Consider the following 25,790-nt stretch of genomic DNA (forward strand, 5'->3'; position numbering starts at 1 on the left):
CACTTTGAGAAGGATGGCATGTGGGAAGGACCCCATGCTGGAGCAGGGGAATAGAGTGACCATGAAGAAGCAGCAGACAAAGCGTCACTGACTGACCACAACCCTCATTCCCCATGTCTCTGTATCACTCGGGGGGAGGACATAGAAAGTGTTTTTAGTTTGCTTTTAGTTTCTCACTGCTCTAGGCTGTTTAGCAATAATTCATATTAATCTCCCTACTTTGAGTCTGTTTTGCCCATGACGGTAATTGGCGAGTGCTCTCCTTGTCTTTATCTCAACCCTTGATTCCTTTTCCATCATATTTTCTTCCCCTCTTCCTTTGAGGAGGGGGAATGAGAGAATGGTTGTGGTGAAGTTTAGCTATCCATTGGTATGAAACCATCACAAAGTGACAGGAACCAACTTTCTTAGTACTCATGCATCTCACCTGGTCTTACTTCCTTAAGTGCTCACTGATAATATCTTCTATTGGGGGTGTTGCTTCACTCCCTGACTCTTCTATAAGGCTTCTGAAAGGCCTGAAGGCATGCCTCAGGATTAAAACTGAGGCAAAAAAAACATTATGTACTTTGGCCTTAAAGGTCATCCAGCTCTCCTGGGCTCTCCTTTTGCCCTCCATGGCACTGAGATACAAATACCATGAGATCCTTTCAAGTAGACCATTGAAAAAGTCAAGATTTGCTCTCAAGCTTAGGCTTTCTCTCACAATTTGTCTTGCTGTCTTCTCTCAGGATTTTAAGCTCCTCTTTTTCATGGTTGCAGTAACCAAGACCACTCCAGTTCTTCACATCCTGGACCATTTTTTAACTTTTTATTTGTGAAGTCAGTGCAGCAGAACATCATCTGTGGACTGCTCATCAGTCATCTGGATCAAGAAATTGTCTTCAACACACTGCAGAAGTGTTTAGATTGTTTGCAACCAGACATGTTGTTCTCCCAGAAAGTTTCAGAGGGGTTTAAGTCTCTCATGAGTAAGGCTTCTTCCAGCTGTCCAAAGATGGTTCCATCTGCTTTCTTGATCAAGCAGTCTGCAGCAGATACCTACCACAATGTAATGCTAATACACCCATCCTCTAATACTAGTTTAATTAACAATATATGCCAGCCTACTCTATATATTTCACAGAGTTCTACAGAAACTTTAAAGAGAGCATGCTAGTCAAAAAATTTCTATGGCATGTCCAGTTACTATTGATGGTGTAAAAAGTTTGTATGAAGGTATGGTCATAAAAATGGATTTTTGCTAGAAAGGATTGTTGATAAGTGTATTGTGTGAGATAAGTACTTGTGTGCCAGCTGGGAGAAAAAAAAAAAATGTTGTTCTAAAATCTTATTTGGATGATTGGTTACAGAGTTCTGCCTTTCCTGCTTAGATATATTCCTCTATGAGGCTGAAAGATTGCTTGGTTGGTTAAAGATTGCTTGCTGCATTAAAGCCTGCCATAAAGGAAAAGAAGCTTGATGACCCAGGATAATGGCCTCCACAAAGCAGTGTATAGATTTTGAAGATAGCTGAAGATTTTTTCTCTTTCCCATGAGGAAAACTAATGTTCTCCTTTCAAAGTCCACTAAGTCTAGAAATCTGTTTTTCTTTTGTATTTGCATTATATATTTTTGTTCCTCTCAGTCTATAATGCAGTATTCTCAGATTACTAACATATGCTTCAACAAAGTTTTCTGTTGAGTGTCTCTAGTCCTGCCAGTCTCCTCTTCGTCAGTTTTATTCTCATCATAATCTGTGTTTTCTCCATATTTTGTCTTTCTAAATTATCACACAGTTTTACTGATGTTTGGAACAGCTGTTCTATATGTAATCCTAGCCTATGTTATTCTGGTTACCTAATTATTCTGTTACCACCAAAAGTCAGATCCATGTATTTCATTTGATATGTAAATCACATTTCAGCAAGGAAGCATTCTCCAGAGTAGATGAAGCTTTCAATGTGATAAAATATTTGAAATAAAAAGGAAAATTCTTCTCTGGTAAAATACTGGTATATATTTTGCAATTAACATGTACCCCAGTAATAGTAAGCTTTTCCAGCCACACATTATGTTCCTGGTATAAAAGTATAAGATACTAGTCTTTTTATTGACAATTTTGGGGCAAAAATGAAAGATCACTGTTTCTGAGATTACAAGGAAGTTAAAAAATTCGCTGCCCTGTGAAGACTTTCATAGCAGACACACTTCTTAAACAATTCATGTGCCATGTCAAAAAACACATCTCACCATAGGTCCTGTTTAATAAGGTAACTAGTACAAAGTTCTTAAAGGTGGCAGTATTGTATTTTGTAGTATTGTACATGAAGTTTGCTATTGTATATCAAATGTCCATTATTGGAACAATGAACAAGTGTAGTCTGAAAGTGGTGAAAGCACTCCATTTTTGATTCTCTCCTATGTTTCCACAAAAAAAAAATTAACCTCTGTATTAAACAACATGAATCATCAGGTACAGTTTCCCTCTGAAAAGTTCTTCTGCATATGGTAGACATGAATATCGTCTATTTGGAATGTGTGAGAAGGTGATTTTATCAGATTGCATTTAAAAGAATGATCCTGAGACTGCTAATGCCAAATTAATCAAAAGAGCCGATATGACACAATTCCTGAAGAATTCAGCTGTAACACAAAACAAGGATTTATTTTAAAACAAGTCTACTTGCTCAAACTTAAGTTCTAAGAAACCTGTCACTTTAAAAATGGCAGAAGAAGTCATGTACTAAAAGTCTCAGGTCATAAAAATGGGTCATATGACCTGCAAGGAAAATCAGTGTCTCTTCAAGAGTACTAGAAAGTTTTGAACAGCATTCAAAATGCAATAAGAAAGGCTTCTCTGTACCTTAAGTTGTACAACCTTGTGGTAACATATAGTTTTAAAAGTTTTTAAACTGCCAGAGTTAATAAAATTCTACTATTTTATTATCTGTTTTCCTAGATGTGTTTGGAAGTGTACTCTCTCAGAGTTTGATTTTCTCCACTCAACTCTGTGACATATGTCACTACAATGCAAAAAGACATGCTTCTCTCAAGAAGCACACTTATATTTCTGTATTTAATGTGAAATAAATGTTTCTATTTAGTAAAAAAACACACATGCATGACCTCATATTCTGTTTTTTTTTTTTTTTTTTTTTTTTTCTGTCTTGTTTTCTTTTTTTTTTCATAAAATGTAATCTTACATTTCATTTGTAATATTTTTGTATTATCTTTTTTTACAGATAACATTGTTTTCCAGCTTCCTCTCTCTCTCTCCTTCTTTTTTTTTTTTCCCTGTTCAGTTCAAGACAGCATGTTTCCCCACTCTATATTGAAAGTATAAAGTCAGTTCTGAAAATTTATGCCACTCCTTAAGTAGTCAGTTCCTCAGTGGGTGTTCCTGTCCTTCTTCAAAATGACTTTTTGCTGACTTGCAGAAAGGCAAATATAGACTAAATGTCTACCAGAGCAGTGGGTCCTAATTCTAGGCTCTGATTTTCTGTATGTTTTCATTTGTGGTGCTTGTGGCAATGGTTATTTATTCCAGTTAGAAATTTAGTTCAGTAAAATAAATAGTTTTCAGTATGCTACAAACCAAGTCTACAGATGGAAACTTGAATATATTCTGAGTATAGATTCTTAGCTTTTACAGCGTGCTGTAGATTAACATTTTCCGTTTATACAGTTTGCTTTCTTTTAGCTAACATTTAGTATAATGAAATATTTTTCAAAATAACTGATTAAAACTTTAGAAAACATTGAAAAATATGAGATATAGGCACTTAATTCACTTTGGTATCTCTTTCAACTTTTCAGATTCTTTTAATAGTACTCTTCTAAATAATTATATGAGCAGAGAAGCTCTAAGTGTACATTTGTGTTGTTAACGTCCTTTGATAGAGCTCTGGTTTTCATTTCCACCAGGCACTGCTTGTAAAATCAATGACAAAGAGTCCACCAAGCTTACACTGTGAAGTCTATTCATTTTCAAAATATGCACACAAAAATCGCAGTTAATTAAAAAAGGATGGTTTTGCAGTTGAGATAACTTTAAAATGATATTGTTTTGATACAGTGAAATATCCTGTATGATAGTGTTATTCCCCACTAATATGCAATTCATGGAGCAGAGGAAAAAGTGCAGCAGAAAAACAAAAGAAACTTTCAAACCCCAGCAAGAAGCAAATTCTATTTAATGTATAACAGCATTTCCTACAGTAATTTCCAGAATATTTTAGCTATAGTATTTTATATTCTTTTCATTCTGTAACATATTCTTGTAATAAGCTGCACTCTCTCTCACTCTTTTAATTTCGAAAAGGAGCTTTCCCTGTTTGCAGTATCTGAGTTTAGCTCCCTGCAAAAAAAAATCACAGACAAAGGTTTACAGTACCTGGGCTCTGGAAGAGGATGTCACAAGCTCATCTGTTTGGACCTTTCAGGTTGCATTCAGGTTTGTTGTTCACGTCTTTCTTTCATTCTGTGAAGGAGAGAATCCTTTATATGACTGGCTGCATCCTGCATTCATGGTATACTGAAGCAGAACAAGCACTGCAGCAGGCTTCCAGGGTTTTGAATTACATGACTACAGCTGTTTAAATTTTACTGAGGAATAATAGCACTATAGGTTTGGATCACGTCCAACAAAGTGTCAGATCCACAAACAGCTAGTACTTACTGCATAATGAGAACAAGGCTTGCTTTTTGTAGCCATAAATAGACTAACTCTATGTTATGATTAGTTAGGATTTTAAATCAGGAGGTTTGGAAATGCAGTTTTTGCTAAGGTATCAAGAAATAAAAGACACTGTGCATTGGAAAAATATAAATTTTCACTCGAGTTCCTGAAAAGGAAATTAATTCAAAAGTGAACTTCCCTTGTTATTTTATAATGATTTAAAATATAGATTGAAGTAGTGTCCGTAACTAAAAATAGTGCTTTTTTTTTTTTTTTTTTTTTTTTTAAAGTGCATTTTATATCTTGAAATGTGCTACAAAAGTATATGTAATACTAAACTGTAAAGTAGTAAAAGTTTGCAGTGTGTTAATAAAGACTCCTATGTATATCCCTGCATACACTGAGAGGATTCTCCAAACCAAAAAATACATGCAAAATGATAAAGAAATGAGGGTAATGGAGTAATGGTTTAGCTTCCCATTTCACAAAAACTTTCCAGAACCAAGGATGAAAGCAGATATAACAAGTCTTGTTCTTACTCTTCTTGCTCTGAGTGTCTGTCTCTTGTTTTTGACAATCACGCTGAGAATATGGGAAGTATTGCACAGTGATAACATGAAATTTGAAATGAGGGCTGAGGTTAGAGCTAAGAACTATCTACCTCTTCAAAATACCAGTAATTGGTTATTTATTTGAAAAAGCAAAATTTCCGCTTGTTTAAGAAGTGTAATCATGAAGTGTAAGGATCTGCCTCTAGAAAGCATGATCTAACTACGGTCAGAGAAGAGTGAGTGATCATCATCAAACTAGGAAAACCACGGTCTTCTCCTTTCCAGTGGAATGAAGTGGATTTGCTTACCAGTGTATTTGAGAGCTCTGAAAGGCATTCCACAGCTTCCTCCATTTTGGGTTTCCCTCTGATTCTGGAACAGTGTTTAATGATCATAACTGAGCACTTAAGTAAACAGTTAAAACCAAGAGAAGCGTCAAATTGCATCAGTGTTGCATAAAGCATTTTAATAGGACAGATTTATTTTTTTTTTTCCCTCACTGGATGAATTAAACCAAAGGGAACTACTGGATGTATGGTTAACATTTCAGGGTTAGAAAAATGTTGTGATACTATAGTATAAGCATATAAATGATGTTAAAGAGTATTCTATAGACCAGAATACATATTCTGTAGAAGCCTGTGTTTTTTTTTTGTTTGTTTGTTTATTTTGTTTTTTTTCCCTTCATTTTAACATTATAGTTCTTTTTATATGAGTTCTTATTACTGCTATAGATCTTGAACATCTATTTAGAAAGCCCATCTGTAAAATGGATGATTATGGGTGATTATGCTAATGGTTTTACAGGCAGCAACTTGAATACAAGCATTAAAAAAACTTGTTAAAGCCTAGGTGGGCAGAAGAGTGGAAATCAAGCACACATCTTCTAGTTTTGTCGAATAGTTTCATGTTATTCTTATCAAAAGTAGAGATTTCCTTGTGTCCTCTTCAAAAGGTGTCCTAGGACATCATCGACAATCTCAAAGTACCAAAAATCCCAATCTGTTTGTCCTGCTTCTGAAGCTTAATGACAGAGATGGAATATTTTCTGCTATTAAGACAACAAAACTGAAAAAAATAAAGAATATATAGGAATTGCATGTCATTTACATTGAGATTATACAACTAGAAAAGTTTGGTGAGAGGTGTTTCCAGTTAAATTAGAAAGATGGAGATTTTCAAAGAAATTGACCTTTTTCTTGATGCCAGGGTCTATGGCTTACTGATTTCCAGATGAACTATTCTGGCCCAAAATATTTTAGAGCAGCCTATCAATTGCTGAAGTTAACAACAGCTGGCTAAGAGATCACAAGGCACTGGGGAAAAATAAATTTGACCTGTTCATTTCTTGAAGTGTTGCAGTGCTTGTGGGGATGTCAGAGAAGCTGTTGGCAGACATATAGGCTTCACCAGTTTTCACCATCTGAGTTCCTCCTGCTCTGACTTGGGAGAATTCTCATTCTGGCAGCTACTGTCAACTTCTGGCATCTTCAGACATATCAAGCAGGAAGAGGGACCAGTACTTGAGAAGAAAATCTGAGCTGTGTTAATTATCAAAGAAGACTCATTGTTTATCTTTCTTGACTACAAACTTGTATAACAGTAGGATAAGGTACACATGCACTATTCTGTAATTTAAAAAGGTGATAGTTCAGGAGTATGTTAACATATGCTTTTTTGGACAGTGGAATACTAAAAGAAAAATAACATGTGGAGGCAAGCCATCAGTGCAATAAGCCAAACATCTGAAAGTATGTCACAATTTATTTTATCATCCTTGGCAAATTTGGAAAAAAAAAAAAATTATAGTCCCTAGCAGACCACAAGAGTACTTCCACAATGCGGAACACTTATTTTCTAGTTTCTGCATTGACAATGTGTTGTTTGACAATACTGGAATCACAGAAAAATGTTTCTTAAAAATCACTTCTGTGCTGCAGAGTGTTCTCTCTTGAAGGGTGGATTCCACAGAAACAATTTGTTCAGGGGGAGAAAGAAAGAATTTAAAGCAGTACTGTATGTGATAAGAAATAAGCCAAAAACTGAATCAAAATTATGTTTTCCTATTCTTTGTAATTAAGAAACTATATAAAAAGATTAAATGGATTTTGACATTCTTACAAACATTTAATCATTTCACTACATTTTTTAAATCTGTGGGGACAGATCTTTACTTGTGGTTTGCTCCGTGTTTGTTTTGGTATAGTTTCATTTTAGATGTCAGCATATTAACATACAGTTAGGAAAAGAACAATAAACCAGTCATTTACGTATCAGACTGAGAGCTCCTCACAGACAGGGATTTATGTTTTATATTGGATCATTGCATTGACTTCTGTTCTAACACATAAAAAAAATGTATAAAACTATCTTACTGAGTCATGCAGGAAAAGTTTGTTTTGCAAAATTTTATAGCATCTTATAATAACCTTCAAAACATCCTCCCTCATAGTTCATTTGAAGAAAGAGGTTAAAGAGGAATTTTATTTATCCAAAGAAAAGAATACAGTATTAAATTCCATATGTGTCCTAATGGTGATACTCTGGTGAGCATTCCAACAACACTGAAACTCCAAGTTGTTTCACTTTTTATTGTCAACAACACTGTAACAGTCAACAACACTGAAACGTTTTATTGTTTCGCTCAAATGTGCATGAAATTTTGTATTCCTACACCTTATCTCCAACAGTGTCTTAAGTTTCATAGATAATCAACAAGGCCTTTAGTAAAGAAATGCAACATTAAGATGTTATTTTTATTGGAATAAATGAAAATAAGGCAAATACCTATGATATTGCAACAGCATCTAAATGTTGACTAACTTAATTGAATCTTATCTGAATGCATGAGATCCGTCATCCAGCTTTAAGTTAAAAAACAGTTTAAGTGAAAAAATTTGAAACGATCTGTACAAGGGTATTATTATCTGCTTCAGTATAATTGTTTTTGGCTTGCATAGAGGAAAACACTAAATTGCTGCTATTTGTGGTATCAAATTGCTATGTTAAGCAAACAGTGTTTTTCCAGACAAAAAGATTAAAAATCCTTTAGACTACAGTTCACATTTTGCAATCTTTACTGAATTTCAGAAACAGATGTGCTACTTCTGTCCTTAAACATTGTTGAGTTTGATCTGATTACCTGCTAGATGTTGTTTATCCTTTTCAGAACAGGAATTCCACTTAACTGTAGGCACCTTACTGAAGGAAAATTACCTTAATTTGTTTGTATAACAATTAGAGTACCTCACAAGAGAAACCTTTTCTGATATCCATAAAAAACATACACATGCTTTTCGCTCCTTTATGCATTTAAGAGAAGGTATCAACACAACACACCACTTCAGATCTTTTAAGCTTCAGATCTTTTAAGAAACAGCATATTGCTGCCTAATAATTCTTGGCTGTGTAGTCCTCTGGTTGCCTTCTTGTTCTTATCATTGAGAAACTTGCTCTTATGATCTTTTGAAGCTTTGGCTTGTTTCCTCAATATTTCTTCTAGGACCATATTTCATTTTACTGTGGCCTCTGATGGTCAATTCATAGCCGGAGACCTTCGTGCAAGATTACCACTATCCTGATATGAGGCCCATGTCTGACCACTGCAGGACCTGACTTCTCTTGTAACCCTGTACATTTGAGAACTGGGAATTCAAACTCCAGGATTACTTGTCGGAAATAGACTCTTCTCAGATTATTTTATTTCCCTGGCTGCTGATAAATCTTTGACAGCTAAGAGTCATTAATAGACCAGGTTCTTATATCACTTAAGACCATTTTTCTATTATCTGACAGTCTGTTTAGAAGTCATATCTTGCCCCTGCACTGGACTGCCCCCTCCACCCCTAAAGTGCTGCTCTCCTACTTTCTTCAGCTATTTCTTGAAATATAGCAGTTTTCAGAGCAGCTGCTCCGTGACAGACCTGCCTTGAATACAAGCAGCTGACAGAGGGTAGTTGATGGGATTTGTTTTGCCGTGTGTTGCCTGCAGGATGTTACAGACCACTGTAGAAAAAACATTGATGCTCCACTTACATCCACAGTAGTAAGGGTGTCACTTGTGTCATGAGTCACACTGTATTCCACCTGTGTGGACATGAGACCTGCACAAATGCTTCAAGCCTGAGAAAACATAAAGAGCAAGACAACCTTGCTGTAAGTTAAAAGATGGGGCATTCTGCCAGAAAAGAAAAGGCAGTCTGCCTTAACTGTAACTTAAAGAGTCAGATAGATAAGGAGAAAAATAATAATCATAAAATAATTAAAACAAAACAAAACACACCAAACCTCAGACACAAAAAGAACCAAAATGTTAAGCTTGTGTAAACAAAAGGAGACGGAAACCCAGTGCATTAAATTCCTTGCTCAATGTTAGAGTGGAAGGAAAGCAGGTTTGACCCTTGTTTCCACTGAGAAGTAGTTGTGGGGAGCAGTCAAATGTACTACAGAAGGTAGAGGTTGCAAGTGCAAGAACCAGAAGCATTTTCTAGTGCAATGCCACCATACTGTAGTGTGACCAGTAGCTACTGCTTAGCTTCTGGCTTTCTTTTCTGTGACTATCTCCTGTCTGCTAAAGGTGTCTGCTGTCAGACAACACATAGACCCTAAGCAAACCCAGTGCTTTACACTGCTGCTCCCCGTGACTTGGCAAATCATGCTTCTGCAGGAGTTGGAGTCCCTCCCAGTACACTTCATCTTTGAAGTTTCCTCCTTTTGGATACTTGTCCCCATAGGCCTTACTTGGTACCTAATTGTACATGCCAGACTGTTCTTTTGTGTATGTTTTCCAAGTGAATGACTCGTGTAGTACAAGGCTGGAGGCTGAGCTTCACAAGATTGCTATTTGTGTCGTAACTCTTCATGCAAAACACGTTCAGCTTCTACAGTAGAGTAGCATTGCTTGACATTTTAATGTTAACTAGCACTGACAGTCTGTTTTGCCACATCCTTTTATTACTGCTGGGATATCCTCCCAATTTCAATACTCTGGGAAATAGTGAGATCACTATATGTGAATATCAAGGACAACCTTTTCTCTTGTGGTTCGTATCCATGACATCTGTAGAACACGTGGCTAAGGGGAAACTGTCCTCTCCTTTACACAGGATTTACATGTTAAAGAAGCTACTTTGTATGCCCAAGACTGAGCAGCCCAGAGATAATAAATATATGGAGAATTTCAGTTATTTATATAGTGCTCACAGTTTAGAAGTTACTGTTAGAATGGGTTATAACTATTCAAAATTGCAACATTCAGTACTGTATGCAGACTGTTTGCTGATCCTTTGTTATATGACAGCATAGGTATATGAATATTTTATTTCACCTTTTTCCCTTCAAAGTCTCTGGTTTAAAAATGTCAACAGATAATGTCTGTTGTGTTTCTTGACTCTCCACATCTTTCTGATCCAACTTTTAAAGCCCTTCTGAATGTAAACTCGTTAAGGTCAGGATTGAAGGTTAGTATAATATTTCATAAAATTATTAGAATGATTTTGAAAATTCATCTACATCATTTGGAACCAGTAAAAATCTGTTAACTGATTTTAGTAGGCATTTGGATGTATGCCCCTAATGTATGTCAGATGTGTAACTTACATCTTTATATATTTTCAACAGGAAATGGCCAAATTACTGATTTGAGTTTCAAGCTGATAAGTAAATGCTGCCCATACATCAGGCTTATTCATATTGCCTGATGCCAGATGAAAGATGTTGGTCTTAACATGATTTCACAGCTGAAGTGTATTCATGTCCTGAGTGTAGCAGACTGCTTATGGTACTATATCACACCCAATTTTCTGTAAAACATTCTAAAAGAATTTAGTAAAGTTAATTATGCTCATCATAAGTCCTATTAGCATATCTTTCAGTTCTAAAAATACATTCTTGCCATATTAATACGTATATATTAACATTTAAAAAAATATATACAAGTAGTTCTTTTTTCCTGTACCATGTTTTCAAAAAAACATTCATTATTACTCCAGTTCAAACAAAATAATCAACAGTAGAAGTAATATTGCTTAAAAGTTATGGCGTATTTCAATGCTGGAATAGGGCTTCAAAGAAGATGAAAATGATAACCAAAGACAATGCAAGAACTAGAGCTGTCTTAAAATTCAGCAATTATTTACTTTTCTGAATACTTTTTTTTTTTTTCTTTTTTTTACAATTACAAAGACAACATAGCATGTTACGTTGTAGAGGAAGGATGTATTTGGTGTGAAGACTGTTTTCCATTTCAGATGTGTCATGCATCAGTAGAAAAAAGAGCAAAGGAAGAGCTTCCAAAGTTGCATTCTTATTCCCAATTTTGTGGCATGGTAATGGTGTCAGGGGTGGGTGGGAAAAGGGAAGGCAAAATCTACATGTATTTCAAAATCAAAATACATATAAAATAATACCAAGAAGCCAGAACTGCTGCTTCTCATAACATTTCTGACATCATGTTAGGTTTTAGGGATTCTGCTTTAGTATGTATCTAAGTACTTTCTGTGCTTGCTGATGCTGTGTAAAAATCTGATAACATTGCGTGCATAGATGCACTGAGAAGTGCTGGAGAGTAATGCCATGACATCATGTTGGTAATTCAGTTGTGCAGATGGGACAGCTGCCTGAATTTTCTGGATTAACATTTAGAAGGCTGGATTTTCCAGTCTGTTGGCCAGATGGTTTCTTGGGCTGTGAGTGTGTTTGTACATGTGTCTACTACCTCTAATGCTAAAGAATTGTTGTATTACATTAACAAAACATTTAAAGCAATTATAAAGCTATTGTAAAGCTCTGTATTTTGTTTTACTTCTGCAGACATTTATAAAATTTTCAGCATTACCAAAGTTATAGATTGTAACAAATCAAAACTTTGTAAAGAGTTTTCTTAAGAAAAGAAAAATGAAACTACCAAAGGGGAACTCTTAATTTTATTTATTTATTTATTTATTTTTTCCCCTTATTTGGAGAGTATTTTCATATAAAAATTAACTCTGAATTAGAAACATTTAGGAATTTATGACAGAAATCAAGGGAAGCACCATAGTGGTAACAGGATCTTAAGAACCAATTTCAGTTTCCTTTTTTATTGACATTTTATCTTATTCTAAAAGTCTAACTTTTTCTAACTTTAGTCATATGGATTTTTTTTTTTCAGAAATGGGGCAGAAAGAGCAAATCTAACAAATCAGAATGCTTACAATTATAGGAAGTGTTTAACTACATATGAAAAATGAAGAAAGAAACGAAACTGGTCATGATTATTAAAATTAAGAAACAAGAGATATGAGTAAAAAGTTGGCTAAAAGTTGACACAGGCAATGTGGTGATTCACACCCTTGCCATATTTTCCCCATTTATGTTTGTTATCTTCATGTATGATAATCCAAGGGAAGCAGTGTGTGATCTGTGTTTTTATATGGTTCATCAGCTGGACTGGAGAAACTTAGTATGTGTTCACTGCACAATTATCTCAGCAGTACTATTCTTACCTATGTTTTTTTTTTTTTTTTTTTTTTTTTTTTTTTTTTTAAGACTTTGGGATTTGCAGTTTGTTCTGCAACAAAATGTACAAGTCAAAATATGATTTTGTCCTAGAGAAATCTGGGATTGCTTGTTTGTCCATCAGGTAACACAGAAGAAATCTTGAACTTTAGCAGGAACTGAGTGTGCCACGGTTCAAGAAGTGTTTGGACAACACTCTCAGACACATGGTCTGATTTTTGGGTGGTCCTTTGGGGATGCAGGAGTTGGACTCAATGATCCTTGTGGGTCTCTTCCAACTCAGGATAATCTGTGATTCTCCGAAATATTGTGGACGTATTGGAAAGCTAATTGAACAAGTAATGTTAAATGTGTCAAAGATATGAGCTGTATCGAACACTTACCCAAGTTGTAGTCAACACTCCAAGCCTCTCAGGTTGACTGAAAGGTTTTCCATTTACCTAATCTTAATAACCTTTTAGTATATTATGGGTTAGAGAGTTGTGTGTGTGACATGCAATTGATTAAGTGAAATAATTCAAGAAATAGTTGTAGTTAACTCTTCAGTCAGTGCACATATATACAGAATAGCCACTACATACATATATATGTACTACCCCTGTATTTTGCTTCTGTGCTGGAAGATCATTTCTCTTTTAAATAATTTTCTTTACTTAAATCAATAAAGATATTAATACCTTAATACCAAATATTATATCAATAACAAATATTACTCTGAAATGTTTAAACAGGTTTTGATACCTTGATATCTTTTCCAAGCTCTGTCTTTTGAGATGCTTTCATATCTGAGAGACAGAACTGATGGAAGCTCTCATGATCTCCGATAGACTTTTTCTCGGAAAGTTCTGGTTTTTAGCTACAAAGAGTAACATCTTCTAATCATGCCATTAATTATTCTAACATTTTGGGGGCTTAAAAAGGTATTTAAAAAAATCAGTGTTTATTTCTGTTTATCTACAATATAGACTGCTGAATTTAAATTAAATGTTGAATTGCGTAGAACAGGAAAAATACGTTCTATGAATATTGCCTACATTTCTTTTTTAAAATCAGTGATGGAGGTGTACAGCCATTTAAACAAAGGGGAAATCATCAATATATGGAAACCTGAGAGTCTTAATTCTAGGGGGAAAAAAAGTACTTAAGTGGTTGGTGTCAGTGACAAAACTACATTTAGGTCACGTTTTTGAAAACTCACTAAATACTCATGCCTGCACAAACAAAAAGCACTCCATTGCTAAACCTCTTCATTCCCCATTCCACAGAAGGAGTATTGGTATTGGCAATCATAATACAATTTTTAAAGCTCAAGAGAAGATCAGAGTCAGTCTTTCCACTCATTACTAGATTTCTCAGCAGGCCCCTTGTTACACTTTCGTAATATTAGATGTAAACAGTTATAGCATGCTTGCTGGTAAGTTAGGGAATGCCTTCTCTGTTTTATTGATGGAGTGTTACCCCTAGGGCTCTGAGCGTAGATGCAATCATTGTTTGCAATCATTTCTTAGGTCTTCCGTTTTGCTTATAAGAACACACTACGTACTGTGCTTACTTAGGAGGTAAAATATATTCATGATTGTATGCTCCGTGAGTGCTGAACTGCAGATCTTAGCAATGCCCACATTTGCTTTACACTATTATATGCATTGTTGTAAGTGGGTGTGGGTACAGCCATAGAGTACTGAATTCTGTAGTTGCAGTGAACTTTGTTGTTCTTGTGCAAGACATGAGAGACTTGGAGATGGGGAAAAGTCAAGCATCAAATTCATTAATATATATATGAATTTATAATATAGCTCCTTGATTTCCATATTTTCATTTAATTTGATTGCTGTTCATGGTTTGAAACCTTTGGAATGCAAAACATTATGAGTGTAGTCTCTGGAAGTGCCTACATAAGCCATATATCAAAAGTCTGATATAATCATGGGTATGGAGAGTTTATTTTCATAGGTCCCCTGAAAAACAACTTGGCAAGGGTTATGAGAAAAATATTCTTGTTATACTACATTTCTGTAACAGAAGTGAAAAGCCAACATTTCTTATTTATTTATTTATTTATTTACTTATTTTCTAACATTATTATTTAATTTAGATATCATCAACTGACCTACCTTAATCTATGTCATTCTGAAAATATTACTGATGCTGGAATTGAAGCTTTGGGAAATATATCATCACTGATGTCCATTGATGTCTCTGCAATCAACATCTCAGATATGGTATATATATGTAGTAATTACATATATGTATACATATATTATGTATATAATTAAATAATAAACAATCTGTTTGCTATCTATTTAAGCTTTCAGAAAAAAATAAAATCCATTCATTTAATCTGCGTGGATAAGAAGCAGTGGAGTTGCAATATCATTAAAACATATTTTAGAATTGTGTAATACAATATTTGGCAATATATAGGCACTACCCAATAAAAGTTAATTCTCACACTGGACAGGTCTCAGATTTGAAAGAGAAACTGAAACTGATGAAAAGAGGAGATTGGGTGTCTCTGAAACCGAACTGTAAAAAATGTTAAGCAGATTTTTTATTTTTTTTTTTTTTCTCCAAGATAATTAGGCCTGACGAAAAATGAAAAACTGGTATTTTCAAATATTGAATTTGTAAAAATTACATTTTCCTTTAAATAGATTTATGGTGAAAAACGCCAGCTCTAACAGAGTCACAGAACTACACTGTGGTCCAGAAAATAATTGCTAGTGAAAGAATTACTAACAAGGTATCTTCAAACTGTCAAGTTGCTAAGACTCTGGAAAGCAACATAGCAAGTGCAGGAGCCAGGTTAAACATAACAGGCCTCCACATAAGATGTTCTTGGCAGGTCTTGCCTCATGGGTAGGGTTTAGAGCCAGTTCTGCTGTTACTTTTACTTTTAGGGCAGACTCTTCACTGAACACAGAAATCTAAGAGAAATATCATGATGAAAACTGTTGCTATAAAGAATATTCACTCAACTGCTGTTCAAGAAGAATTCTGACCAAGAACCTTATTGCTTTGTTCTATCACAGAGTTTGTGCAAAAGTAATTAAAATACTTGTATTCTTTATGGAGACTTAAAAATAAAATAATAAAATAAAATAAAATAAAATAAAATAAAATAAAATAAAATAAAATAAAATAAAATAAAATAAAATAAAATAAAATATTAAGTCAAATAAAGAGGGATGGGAAATCCATGACAATTTAATTTAATGTTGTTATTTTAAATATCACAATATTATATCTCAATGAAATTTATGATTCCTAGAATTACAGTCCCACAGTGTTTCAACATAAATGTTTTCTTTCTCTTTGCTTGTCACAATTAGTCTTCTAATGTGCTGTATTGCTTCTTACTCTAATTTTCACATAGTACAACCCTTGTCCTTGGCACTAATCCAAGCTGTTCTGCTTACACTGCATTTTTAAGACATTCCGTTTCTTCCTTCCCACAAAACAGACAAACTCACTCGGAAATTGACCATTTATCATTCCTGTAATTTCTGATCTGAATGCTAGTACAAGCTAGGAAACTGGTATGGTTTTCACCATTCGCTTTCTTTAAGTGTATGACACTCATGTATTTTCTAATGTTATAACATATAAACATTTAAAACATTAAATCTTAAATAGATCTTGTAATCTTAAAACATGATTTGATGAAAAAAAGATCTTGCAATCTGCTTTGTAAAAAGCTACTATTTGTATGCTAATAAAGAGAATTGTAAGGTTCATATTCTTTCTTGTAGCCTGCACAGCAGATCTCTTGTTTTGGTGTCTAGGTTTGTGAAATGTGTAGAATATGCAGCATTGATCTGCATTACACAAGAGATGATTCCTTTTAGTTTTTCAGATGATGGCAAAATCATTCTGCCCATCTTCATAGAGCAGAATTTACTGTAATAAGGATGATATATACTTAGGGGGAGGATAGGGGAGAAAAAATACAGTAGTCAGATTTTCTGATAGATTTGTAACTCATGTGTAACTGCCTCATTTAAGATCTTAATCAAAGTGGAGTTTATTTTCTTCTGTTGCTGTTGCCTTCCTCTTCTGTAGTTTCTCTGGTGCCAATAAGAGAAATGTCCCCGTTGAAGCCTGTCTTTCATTCAGGGAATTTTTTGCATTTGGAAGAAATATATTGACCCTTAGAAATGTACCTGACAAGAGAACTTGTTAGTACAGGAAAACACTGTAGACTCTTTGTAGACTCAAAGTAATGATAAAACATAGTGCTAATAATAAATATACTGATAATTTCTCTCATGTTTGTAGAAATTTACTATACTTGTCCTGAAACTAAGTCAATAGAAAGACTGGAAAATGAATAAGAATAATCACTGCATGTATTCAGATTTCAGTATGGTGTAGGAAGTCATGCTCAGAGAGTAATGCATACAGAAACAAGATCCAGGCAAACTTCTAAACAGAACCTAGGATAGAGCAAGTAATTTCATCACATGCTTAAGTTTGTATGTATGCTTAAATGTCTTGCCAAGTCAAAGTCCATTCATTAATGAAAGAAAGTATCAACCTATGAAGAGTATGACAACTTCATGAATATGAAGGACTGGTGGCATCCCAAAGACTTTGCTCTCCTTTTCTCACTAGGGCTTTGATTCAATATAATATCATATAACATATAATCTATATTCATATAAAATATTAAACATTTAGTAAAATAAAACACAATTCCATTTAAAGTATTAATGTATTCACTGTTATTTTAGTGTGCTCTCTTCAAAGGAAAGAAAACACTTTAAAGAAAACCTTTATTTCTTTTACAAGGCTTAGTGTTCATTATGATGCTAGAAAGGAAGCATCTGATTTGCATCTTTTTCAGCTGTTTTTAGGGCCAGTTTCCTGAGCATTGCTGAGCAGTTCCTGAAGTATTGCCTTATCATAGCTACTCTTCTTTAAAAAAGTGAAACCCCATCTTGTTTACTTCTTGTTTTCTCTTGGCAGGATGTCAAAATTAGCATTATGTTTCTCATGTCCTCCTGATATGCAGGTAATAAACACTTCAAACAAGCATAAGCCATCATCCTTCCATATGGGTTTTCCCTTAAAGAATATCAGTAAAACAATAACATGTAAATACATATACAGTCTATATACAATTCTCAGTTCTATTCATCTTTTTACATTACTGAAATTATTTCTTTATTCAAAATTGATTTTTTTGTAATAACATATTTCTAAGTCTCAAAAAACTTTTTTTTTTTTTTTTTTTTAATAGTGGGAAGGACAGTTGTTCTGTTTTTGTCATTCTTGTACTAGAAATACTAAAAATGAGTTTCTTAGAGTTATGAACAAGTTAAAAGAGAAACTTAGCAAGTAAATGATTTGCAACCTTAGTTACAGATCAAAAAATAAATAAACTGACACCAAACAACACAATGACAATGCAAAAATGTATAGTTCCTTGGAAAAAAAATGCCTTTAAAGTCTTTGGGAATGCTTCTTTTTTCCATCTCTCATTGTTTTCCTTCACCTTTTGCTCTCCTAAAGACCCTGGAATAGGGACCATAGGTTTCTCAGTTTCAAATTGTGTGTATTGTAAACATTTCCATTAATTCATAGATGATACAGTAATCACAAATCATTTTAGATATTGTAGATATTATTTATATTTACATATTATTTATTTTTTATATTATTTATATTTATATTTATATAATTATTTATATTATTTATATAATATAATATATTTATTTATTTATTTGTTTGTTTGTTTGTTTATTTATAATATTTATTATTTATAATATATATATTTATATAATATATATTAAATTATTTATATTTACATTATTTACCATATATGCAAAGTGTTTATACTCCTATTACTGAGTTGGAAACACTGGCATTTAGGGCCCAAACATAGTTGTCTTTCTTATAAAAGGAGTTCCAGTGACTCAGTGGAAATTCTTCCATGAATTAGAGAAGCAGTTTTAGTTATAAGATTTGTTCTCATGCTCTCCATATTTTTAATAAAATGTCTTAAACCTTCTCTGATGTTCTATATGATACAGCTCTGCAGCTTTGCTCCAAGTCTGAGAGTCTGAAAGTGTACAGCTGTGTAGCGTTCCTCCTCAATCTGACACAACCTGCTAATGCACACGGCCTGGACCACCCATCTACTTGGGACAAAAAACAAAAAACAAAAAACAAACAAACAAACAAAAAAAACACATTAAATTTAGAAGTATTGGGACATTTGAGGAAAATGGCTTAAGCCAAACAGGATTTAGACAGTCAGGAAAAGCCTATCAAGGAATAAAAAAGGAATTGTTAAAGGTGACTCCAGCGATATACATATGTATACCATCCAGCAACCAAACCAGTATATGCTCTGACAGGGAAACTTAGTATCAGTGGTAGGTTACATGCAGTGTAATAAGGAGAGAGAGAAAAATAGCCTGAAATATATTAAAAAAAAAATGGGTAAAACAATTTTAAAATAGAAAGAACTCTGGTACACTTCTAAAATCAAAGATTAAAAGGAAATATGAAGTGTCAGAAGGAGTTTTCTGTCACAGGTTCTTCCTCAATGGCTGTTATGCATGAAGTCTCTCCTGCAATGAACCTAAGGTGCCAGTCTCTCCTCTGACTGGTATGCCTGCAAGAATCGTGTGTGGCACCAAGTCAAGATATCAGTCACAAATTCTTTGTATGCTGCCTATGCAAAATTGTTCTTTAAAGTTGAGGGGAATATATAAACAATTAGTTCTGCTTTCTTTTCTTATGTGTTTGTACTAATGATTTTCAGATCCTGGCTGGTCCTGAAGGCTAGGCTGCAACATAAATATCTACTGATATTTTAATAATAAGATTCTAAACAGATCATGGGGAAAAATCATTTCAGCTTTACACAGTTGTAGAAGTTTTTTGTTTGTTTGTTTGTTTGTTTGTTTGTTTTTTTCCAGTGGGATTCTGGATTTATCATGTCTTGAATCTATAGCCTGTCTTTACATCTTGGTCTGTTAAAAAATTAGACCACTAGGACTGGGAAGAACCTTGCAAAGATTAAGAGAAAAAATATTACCAGGGCTGATATCTATAAGCAGCAACAGACTGAAAATGAATTAGCTGCATTTGATTTACAAAGGAAAGGAAGTGACAAAACACATCCCCAAGCAGGGAGAAGGACATGTTAACATATTCATGCAAGCTCCGGATTCAGATGTTAGCAGTCCGGTTTTCTTGGGGGAATAGAGAAAGAGGATTTGGCCTGAAGACTTAGGAACTTAATTCTGTGTAGAAATAGAAAACACTAGCACAGAGAGTCACTACAATCAGTGCCAGATGTGCTAACACCTTGACTCCCAACAAAAATTAGTAGGAATTAAAGGTACCCAGCAAAGCTGAAAACTGGGCTCAGTGCTTTTACAGGATATTTTGCTACAATGGAAGCCCTGTTGTCTGGACTTAGTGTCAGGAAACATATTTCATAAGTTTTGATTTGGTCTAGCCACAAGTGGGTTTAGATACAGAAATTAAGTTTTATGGAACATGTTATACACAGTCCTACAGGGAGATTTCTGCACTGCAATTAAAAAATATCTTTACGGTTCCGGTAAGCAGGTCTGACCCACCTTTATATTAGCTCAGCTATTGGAAATGATATACCTACATTTGTTTAAGAACTTACAAAATTTCCGGAAGGTGTTTGCTATCTGAAAGTGAACATTGTTCTACCACGTATATATTATTAGGGAAATGATACCGCAAGATATGGGTTACATTCTCATCTTCTACTAAGTGTATGATGCATGAAACTGGTAGACCGTGGCTACTGTGTGCAGAAATTTAAGCATTTTAGTGGATGACCTGAGTCATTTTAAAATCACTCACAAATGGAAGGTGGGAGTTACCTCTTAAGAAGAGCTGTCTTCCAGGATTGGAGTCACTTTGAGGTCAGTCTGTTTGATTTGGGGTATGAACAGGAAGAGACATCTGTGTATCTCTGGAACATAAAGACATAGATACTTTACAGATGCTGACCTTTAGGGTTACCAAGAGATGCGTGAATGGAAATCTCAGAAGCTGAAAATAATGTAACACATGTTAGTAAGAGATGATACATTCATTGCAGTCTGCAGTTGAAAGGCATAGGGTTGCAGTTTGCAAATATAAATAATAAAGATTTTCTTGTTTTGTATGCCACAGCCTCAGATGACTTTTGTCTCTAGCAAGTGAAGACGCTCACCATCTGGTATGGTAGATTCTTATTTTCTTATCTACAAAAACTGTGGTGAAATAATAATAAATGATCTGCAAATGTATGTAGGCCTCACATAATGAATTAACTGAAACAGAACAAAACTGTAAAGTTCAGTTGCATGAAAAAAGCAGCTGTTGTGGAAGAATAAAATATTTCTTTTAAAGTTTTTTTTTTTTTTTTTTAAATGGAGACAGTAATAAAAATGCTATACAAGACATGCAAGACAAAGTCTTCCCTTTCACTATGGCAACTGAAAATTAATCCAAGATACATGGAAGATTTCTTTATGTTAAAGATGTTTTGGAAACCTTTAGAGTAGGTGTCATAGTCTGTGTGCTGTGTAGTGTCTGTTTTGCTAGTATGTTCCCAGGAATTCTGATGATACTATCATAGTTCTCGACGTATCTTTTAAAAATGTCTGGAGAATTAGTATAGAAGATAAGTCTCAGAAATAGGTCAGTATCCCAGATGGGAATCCCTGATGTTGTTTATCAGGGAATACTACTGCATAAGACAGGAATTCTAACAAAAGTAGTGATAGTTGGCTACTTTATACATAAGTTAAAATAAAAACTAATAGTTAAATAATTCTTATAGATTAGGCTTCCTGCATTGAACTTGTTTGAAGAGGTTCGTTTTTGGAAATGTCAAAGTTTCATAGTTTCTATGTGTGATTGACAGTTCCTAATGACATTCCTTGTATACTGTGTCTTTAGTCTTTGCCTTCTCAAATCTGGTGCTATTAATGAAACACCTTAAAGGAGACTTTGATTTTTATTGTAAAAATAATTTTATTGTGACACAGTGTCAGTATAGTCACATAAAATCATTATAGATTAGCTTTGAAGTAATAGCAGTGTTAGTTGTCAGGTAGGAAAAGAAAAAAAAAAAAAAAGTTATAATTTCATTACCAAGTACCATAAAGTTGTATCATTTTTAAGTAAAGAGAAATGGATGAAAAAACTATGTTCTAAAGGTTGACCCTAACACTATGAGTCTCTTCTGTAAGGAATTCCTGTTCTGACATGAACACATTTGAGGATTAGGTAGACAATTATTTGTTTTCTTGAATGGGAGTATTTTGGTCAACAAAAAATTGAAATCTGTAGATTTTCATGAAGATGGTGTAAGTAATGGTCAGCATATAACTGTGTCTGCTGAGAAAAAAAATGCAAATTTATTTATTTTCATAAGCAGCTAGGATTGAAAATCTTTTTCATTGTTCCATTTTCTGTTTTTATTCAGCCTGTGAGGTTTCAGGAATTCTCAAAATTTGAACTCCAGCCGCACTCTCCCAGTATTATCATTACAGTGTCCACATCTGGATTCCAGACACTACTTAAATGTGCTTATTTTGTCAGTATGATATTTCCTCTCTGAGCAGTGCTGTTCACTACTTAATTGTAGATAATTTATTAACCACATGGAATGAAGTGATAACTTTGTTTTTCTTGAAGAAAAGTTTGTTTAATGATATAAAGCACACAACTACTCTGCTGTGAATATCAAGCCATATTTTACAAAATTAACATTTATTTCTCCTTCAAATTAAAGTTGAGGATAAGAACATGATTCTGTTTCCTGATGTATGAGCATTAAAAATGCAAAGCATTGTCTGATCCTTTTGCATTCCTAAAATGGGAATATATCAAAGTTTTCACCTCCCTATTTTCCTGAATATTTTTTTTTCTTCTAAAGTAGAATGTACCTATCAGTGTGACTCAAACACCTTAAGTATTGTCTTGTTGTACTCAGAAGTTGTAGTTATAGGCATAGCTTTAGTCATAAGACCTTCACTGATAAGAAAATCCTAAAGGCAGCAATTTTAAGATACTACTTTTCTCCAGTTTCTTTCTTTCTGAACAGGTTAAAAAATGTAAGTTTTTGCTTTTGCTATTGATTTTTTTCTACAAAGAATTCCTAACTCTTGTATGTACATCAAGAAAAAATAGGAGGGTAAACTACATGCATTCTGCAGAAGAGTAGGATGTACATAAGAGCCTAGCATTTATAGGCTCTTATGGACAGAGGTGGATAAAATAAGTAATGCTATCCTGTTGGATTCTAATGGATGCAGAAAAGTCCTTTTAAGACACTTCAGAATCAGAGCTTAACTAGACAACAATTATAATTATTTATAGTTTGATTAAAAAAATATGCAACCAATAAGAAAGTTATTTTTAATATCTGAGAACAGTCATGTAATGAAGCATTTGGTGGAGGAAAGAAATCCAGGCTATATTTCCCACAAGGATTTCAGTGAGTGACTTTGGATTGCTCATTTATATAATATCTCCAATCCTTGTTTTTCTTTGTAAAAAGTAGATAATGTTCTGTGAGAGTATTCTGCAGAGTTATTATTTGCATGTCTTAAAAGATGCTGTAATTCTTAGGTAGAAGGTTTAACAGACAAACCTTGGATATTTTAGACCATGTTAGGATACTAAATGTAATTACATATAATTGCATATATTGATTTTTAAGGTTACTCTTTCTCTGGATTTTTTTTTTTTTAGGGTTTGAGAGTCCTTGGCTGCCATGGAAAAATAAAGCAACTTTCTCTAGCAGAATGCAAAAATGTCAGTGATACTGGGATTCAGGTAAAACTTAACTTCTTTTCTTGGTGTATCCTGGACGTTTCTCTATTTTGTTGATTTAACCATGTCCAAAACAGATATTTTACTCTTCATTCTTCATTCATTCTTCATTGCAGCGTTCTACACTTTCACTGTTAGAAATCATTTTCCCCTTCTTATTCCTTTCCATTTTTTTCATTTCTTCTGTAAATTACAATGAATCTCAAATTCTGCCCTCTGCATTGAATGAAATTGATTATACGGGAGCCTTTCTACTGAATTGTACTGTGCAAATTACAATCTAAATTGCTGGCACTATTCTTTCATCCTTGCTCTAAAAATTTTTCATGAATTTCTATTTAGAATATACTTTTCTCATTGCTAGTGGGAGCTTTCAGGTATTACTGTTTTATTATTTTTTTTGTTGCCATTTGTTGAATGCCATGTTTACTTGACTTAGTGTGACTAGCTCAATGAAATAGATACATTTCATTTAGCCTGTTATGTGTGGTTCTTCTTGTGCTGCCGATCCATTCCTACCCACAATTGTCTCTTAGTGACACAAATATATATCTTAATGTAACTCTAAAAGTATCTTTCTTACCAGCATAAATCCTTAAAAATAACATATATTTCAATAAGAAAAGCACACATCTCATCCAGATTGAAGAGATTTCTTAGCTATTTTATAGAAAAAAAAAAAAAACAACACTAATTACAACGTGTTATTAAAAAAAAAAAAAAACAAAAACAAAAACAACACAACCACTTTTCCACTTTTAAAATGTCCTATGAAAACATCAACTGCATAATTTGATCATGTGTAATGATGAAACTAATCTACTTGAAATTAGACTACATGTATTTTCAGCTAGATATTTGAAATACTGACCTCTTGTTCTGAAGACCTCATACTCACAGCAGAATGTCTATTGAATCTCACTAAACTTCATTTTTTCCCCACTGTTTTTCTTTTGATTATTATATGTGTTGGTTTAGAAATTTAAATATTGGTTGTTGACCATATAAAGCCAGATATAGTTCTTTTCTTTAAAAAGAACTTTAAAAAAAAAAAAAAGATTAGGCTAAAATATAAATATGTATTGGTTACTATTTTGACCTTAACATTAGCCTATACGTTTAGACATTTTCCAGGGTCAATAATCTTTAAGAAGTAATCACACAGGAAATTAATTAATTTGTAAAAAGACAGCCTAAAAATTGAAGTTGTAGCAAAGGCAATTTTTTATGTCGACGACAAGTTTTGAACTTACACAGTAAAAAAGCTCTTTTGAATAATTAGCGATTTCATAGAAATATTAATACTAATACAGTATTTGAACTCAATTTACAATGCTGATAAATTATTTTGTATTTCTGATTTATGGACTTTCTTTTTTAATTAGTCAACAATGAGATTTGCCATCCAAATATTTATCTTCCTTATACTATCATCACAGCAGTAACTACATATGAAATTCTGATTTATTAGTATTCATTATCTTGTTTTGCAAAAATTGGCTATTCTGTGTTACTGGAATTCTTTTTATGGGTAAAACATTGCACTGGAGACTGGAAGAGACTCAGAGGGGCCAGGAAGGATGATCAGATGTATGGAACACTTTCCATAAAAGGAGCAAATCGGTACGCAAGGAACCTGTGGTCTGGAAAGGGGGTGGCTGAGGGAATATGCTTGAGATCTGTACAATCGCAAGTGGCACGAAAAGGGTGAATAGGGGTCAACTTTTTGCTGTTTACTTCCGTACATTATCTAGGGGGAATGAAGTGAATCTAGTTTGAAGATTTAGATGAAGAAAAGGAGACGACTGTCTCCAAAATGTATTGTTCCTTATCACAGGTTGTGTATACGCTTGAAGTTTATCTACATCCTTATGGAGGTTTGATAGATTCAATACAATTGCATTGATTTACTGTTTTGTGTTTCAGAACAATATAATAAGCATTAGTTGATAACTTTACAGAGAAAAGAAGAACTATCAATTTTGTTGAGAAGAAGAGAGATCGTATTTACATCCTGCTTTTTTTCTGTAACTGAGAATTGCTCCTAGCCACATGTAACAAATGTTTAAATCATGTTGTTTAGCAGCATCAATTATGTGCCCATAAACACTTTCAGATTGTCAGGCTGCAGGTACAGGCACCGCCATCATGTAATCCCAGTCTTTAGCCTCTACATTTTTTCCATTATAAAGCTCCAACATCCATCATTTTATAGCTATATATTATAAGAATGAGTCAGTTGTTGCTGCACCACAAGG

At 33.8% G+C, this 25,790-nt stretch overlaps 1 protein-coding gene across 1 annotated transcript in view; it reads left to right on the forward strand.

Annotated features, from left to right (window-relative positions):
* Positions 1-2,496: 2,496 nt before the first annotated feature.
* FBXL13 (F-box and leucine rich repeat protein 13) overlaps positions 2,497-25,790 on the forward strand; it is a gene marked incomplete at both ends in the record, with an annotated part of 35,967 nt that continues 12,673 nt past the window's right edge. The window contains 9 exon segments of the mRNA XM_084306334.1: positions 2,497-2,528; positions 4,304-4,343; positions 4,346-4,435; positions 10,569-10,635; positions 10,638-10,670; positions 10,831-10,907; positions 10,911-11,014; positions 14,804-14,930; positions 23,452-23,535. Of these exon segments, the coding sequence (XP_084162460.1) occupies positions 2,497-2,528; positions 4,304-4,343; positions 4,346-4,435; positions 10,569-10,635; positions 10,638-10,670; positions 10,831-10,907; positions 10,911-11,014; positions 14,804-14,930; positions 23,452-23,535 (654 nt within the window).

Source organism: Netta rufina, assembly GCF_964035555.1.
Source record: "Netta rufina genome assembly, chromosome: 1".
In the NCBI taxonomy this organism is placed as follows: domain Eukaryota; kingdom Metazoa; phylum Chordata; class Aves; order Anseriformes; family Anatidae; genus Netta; species Netta rufina.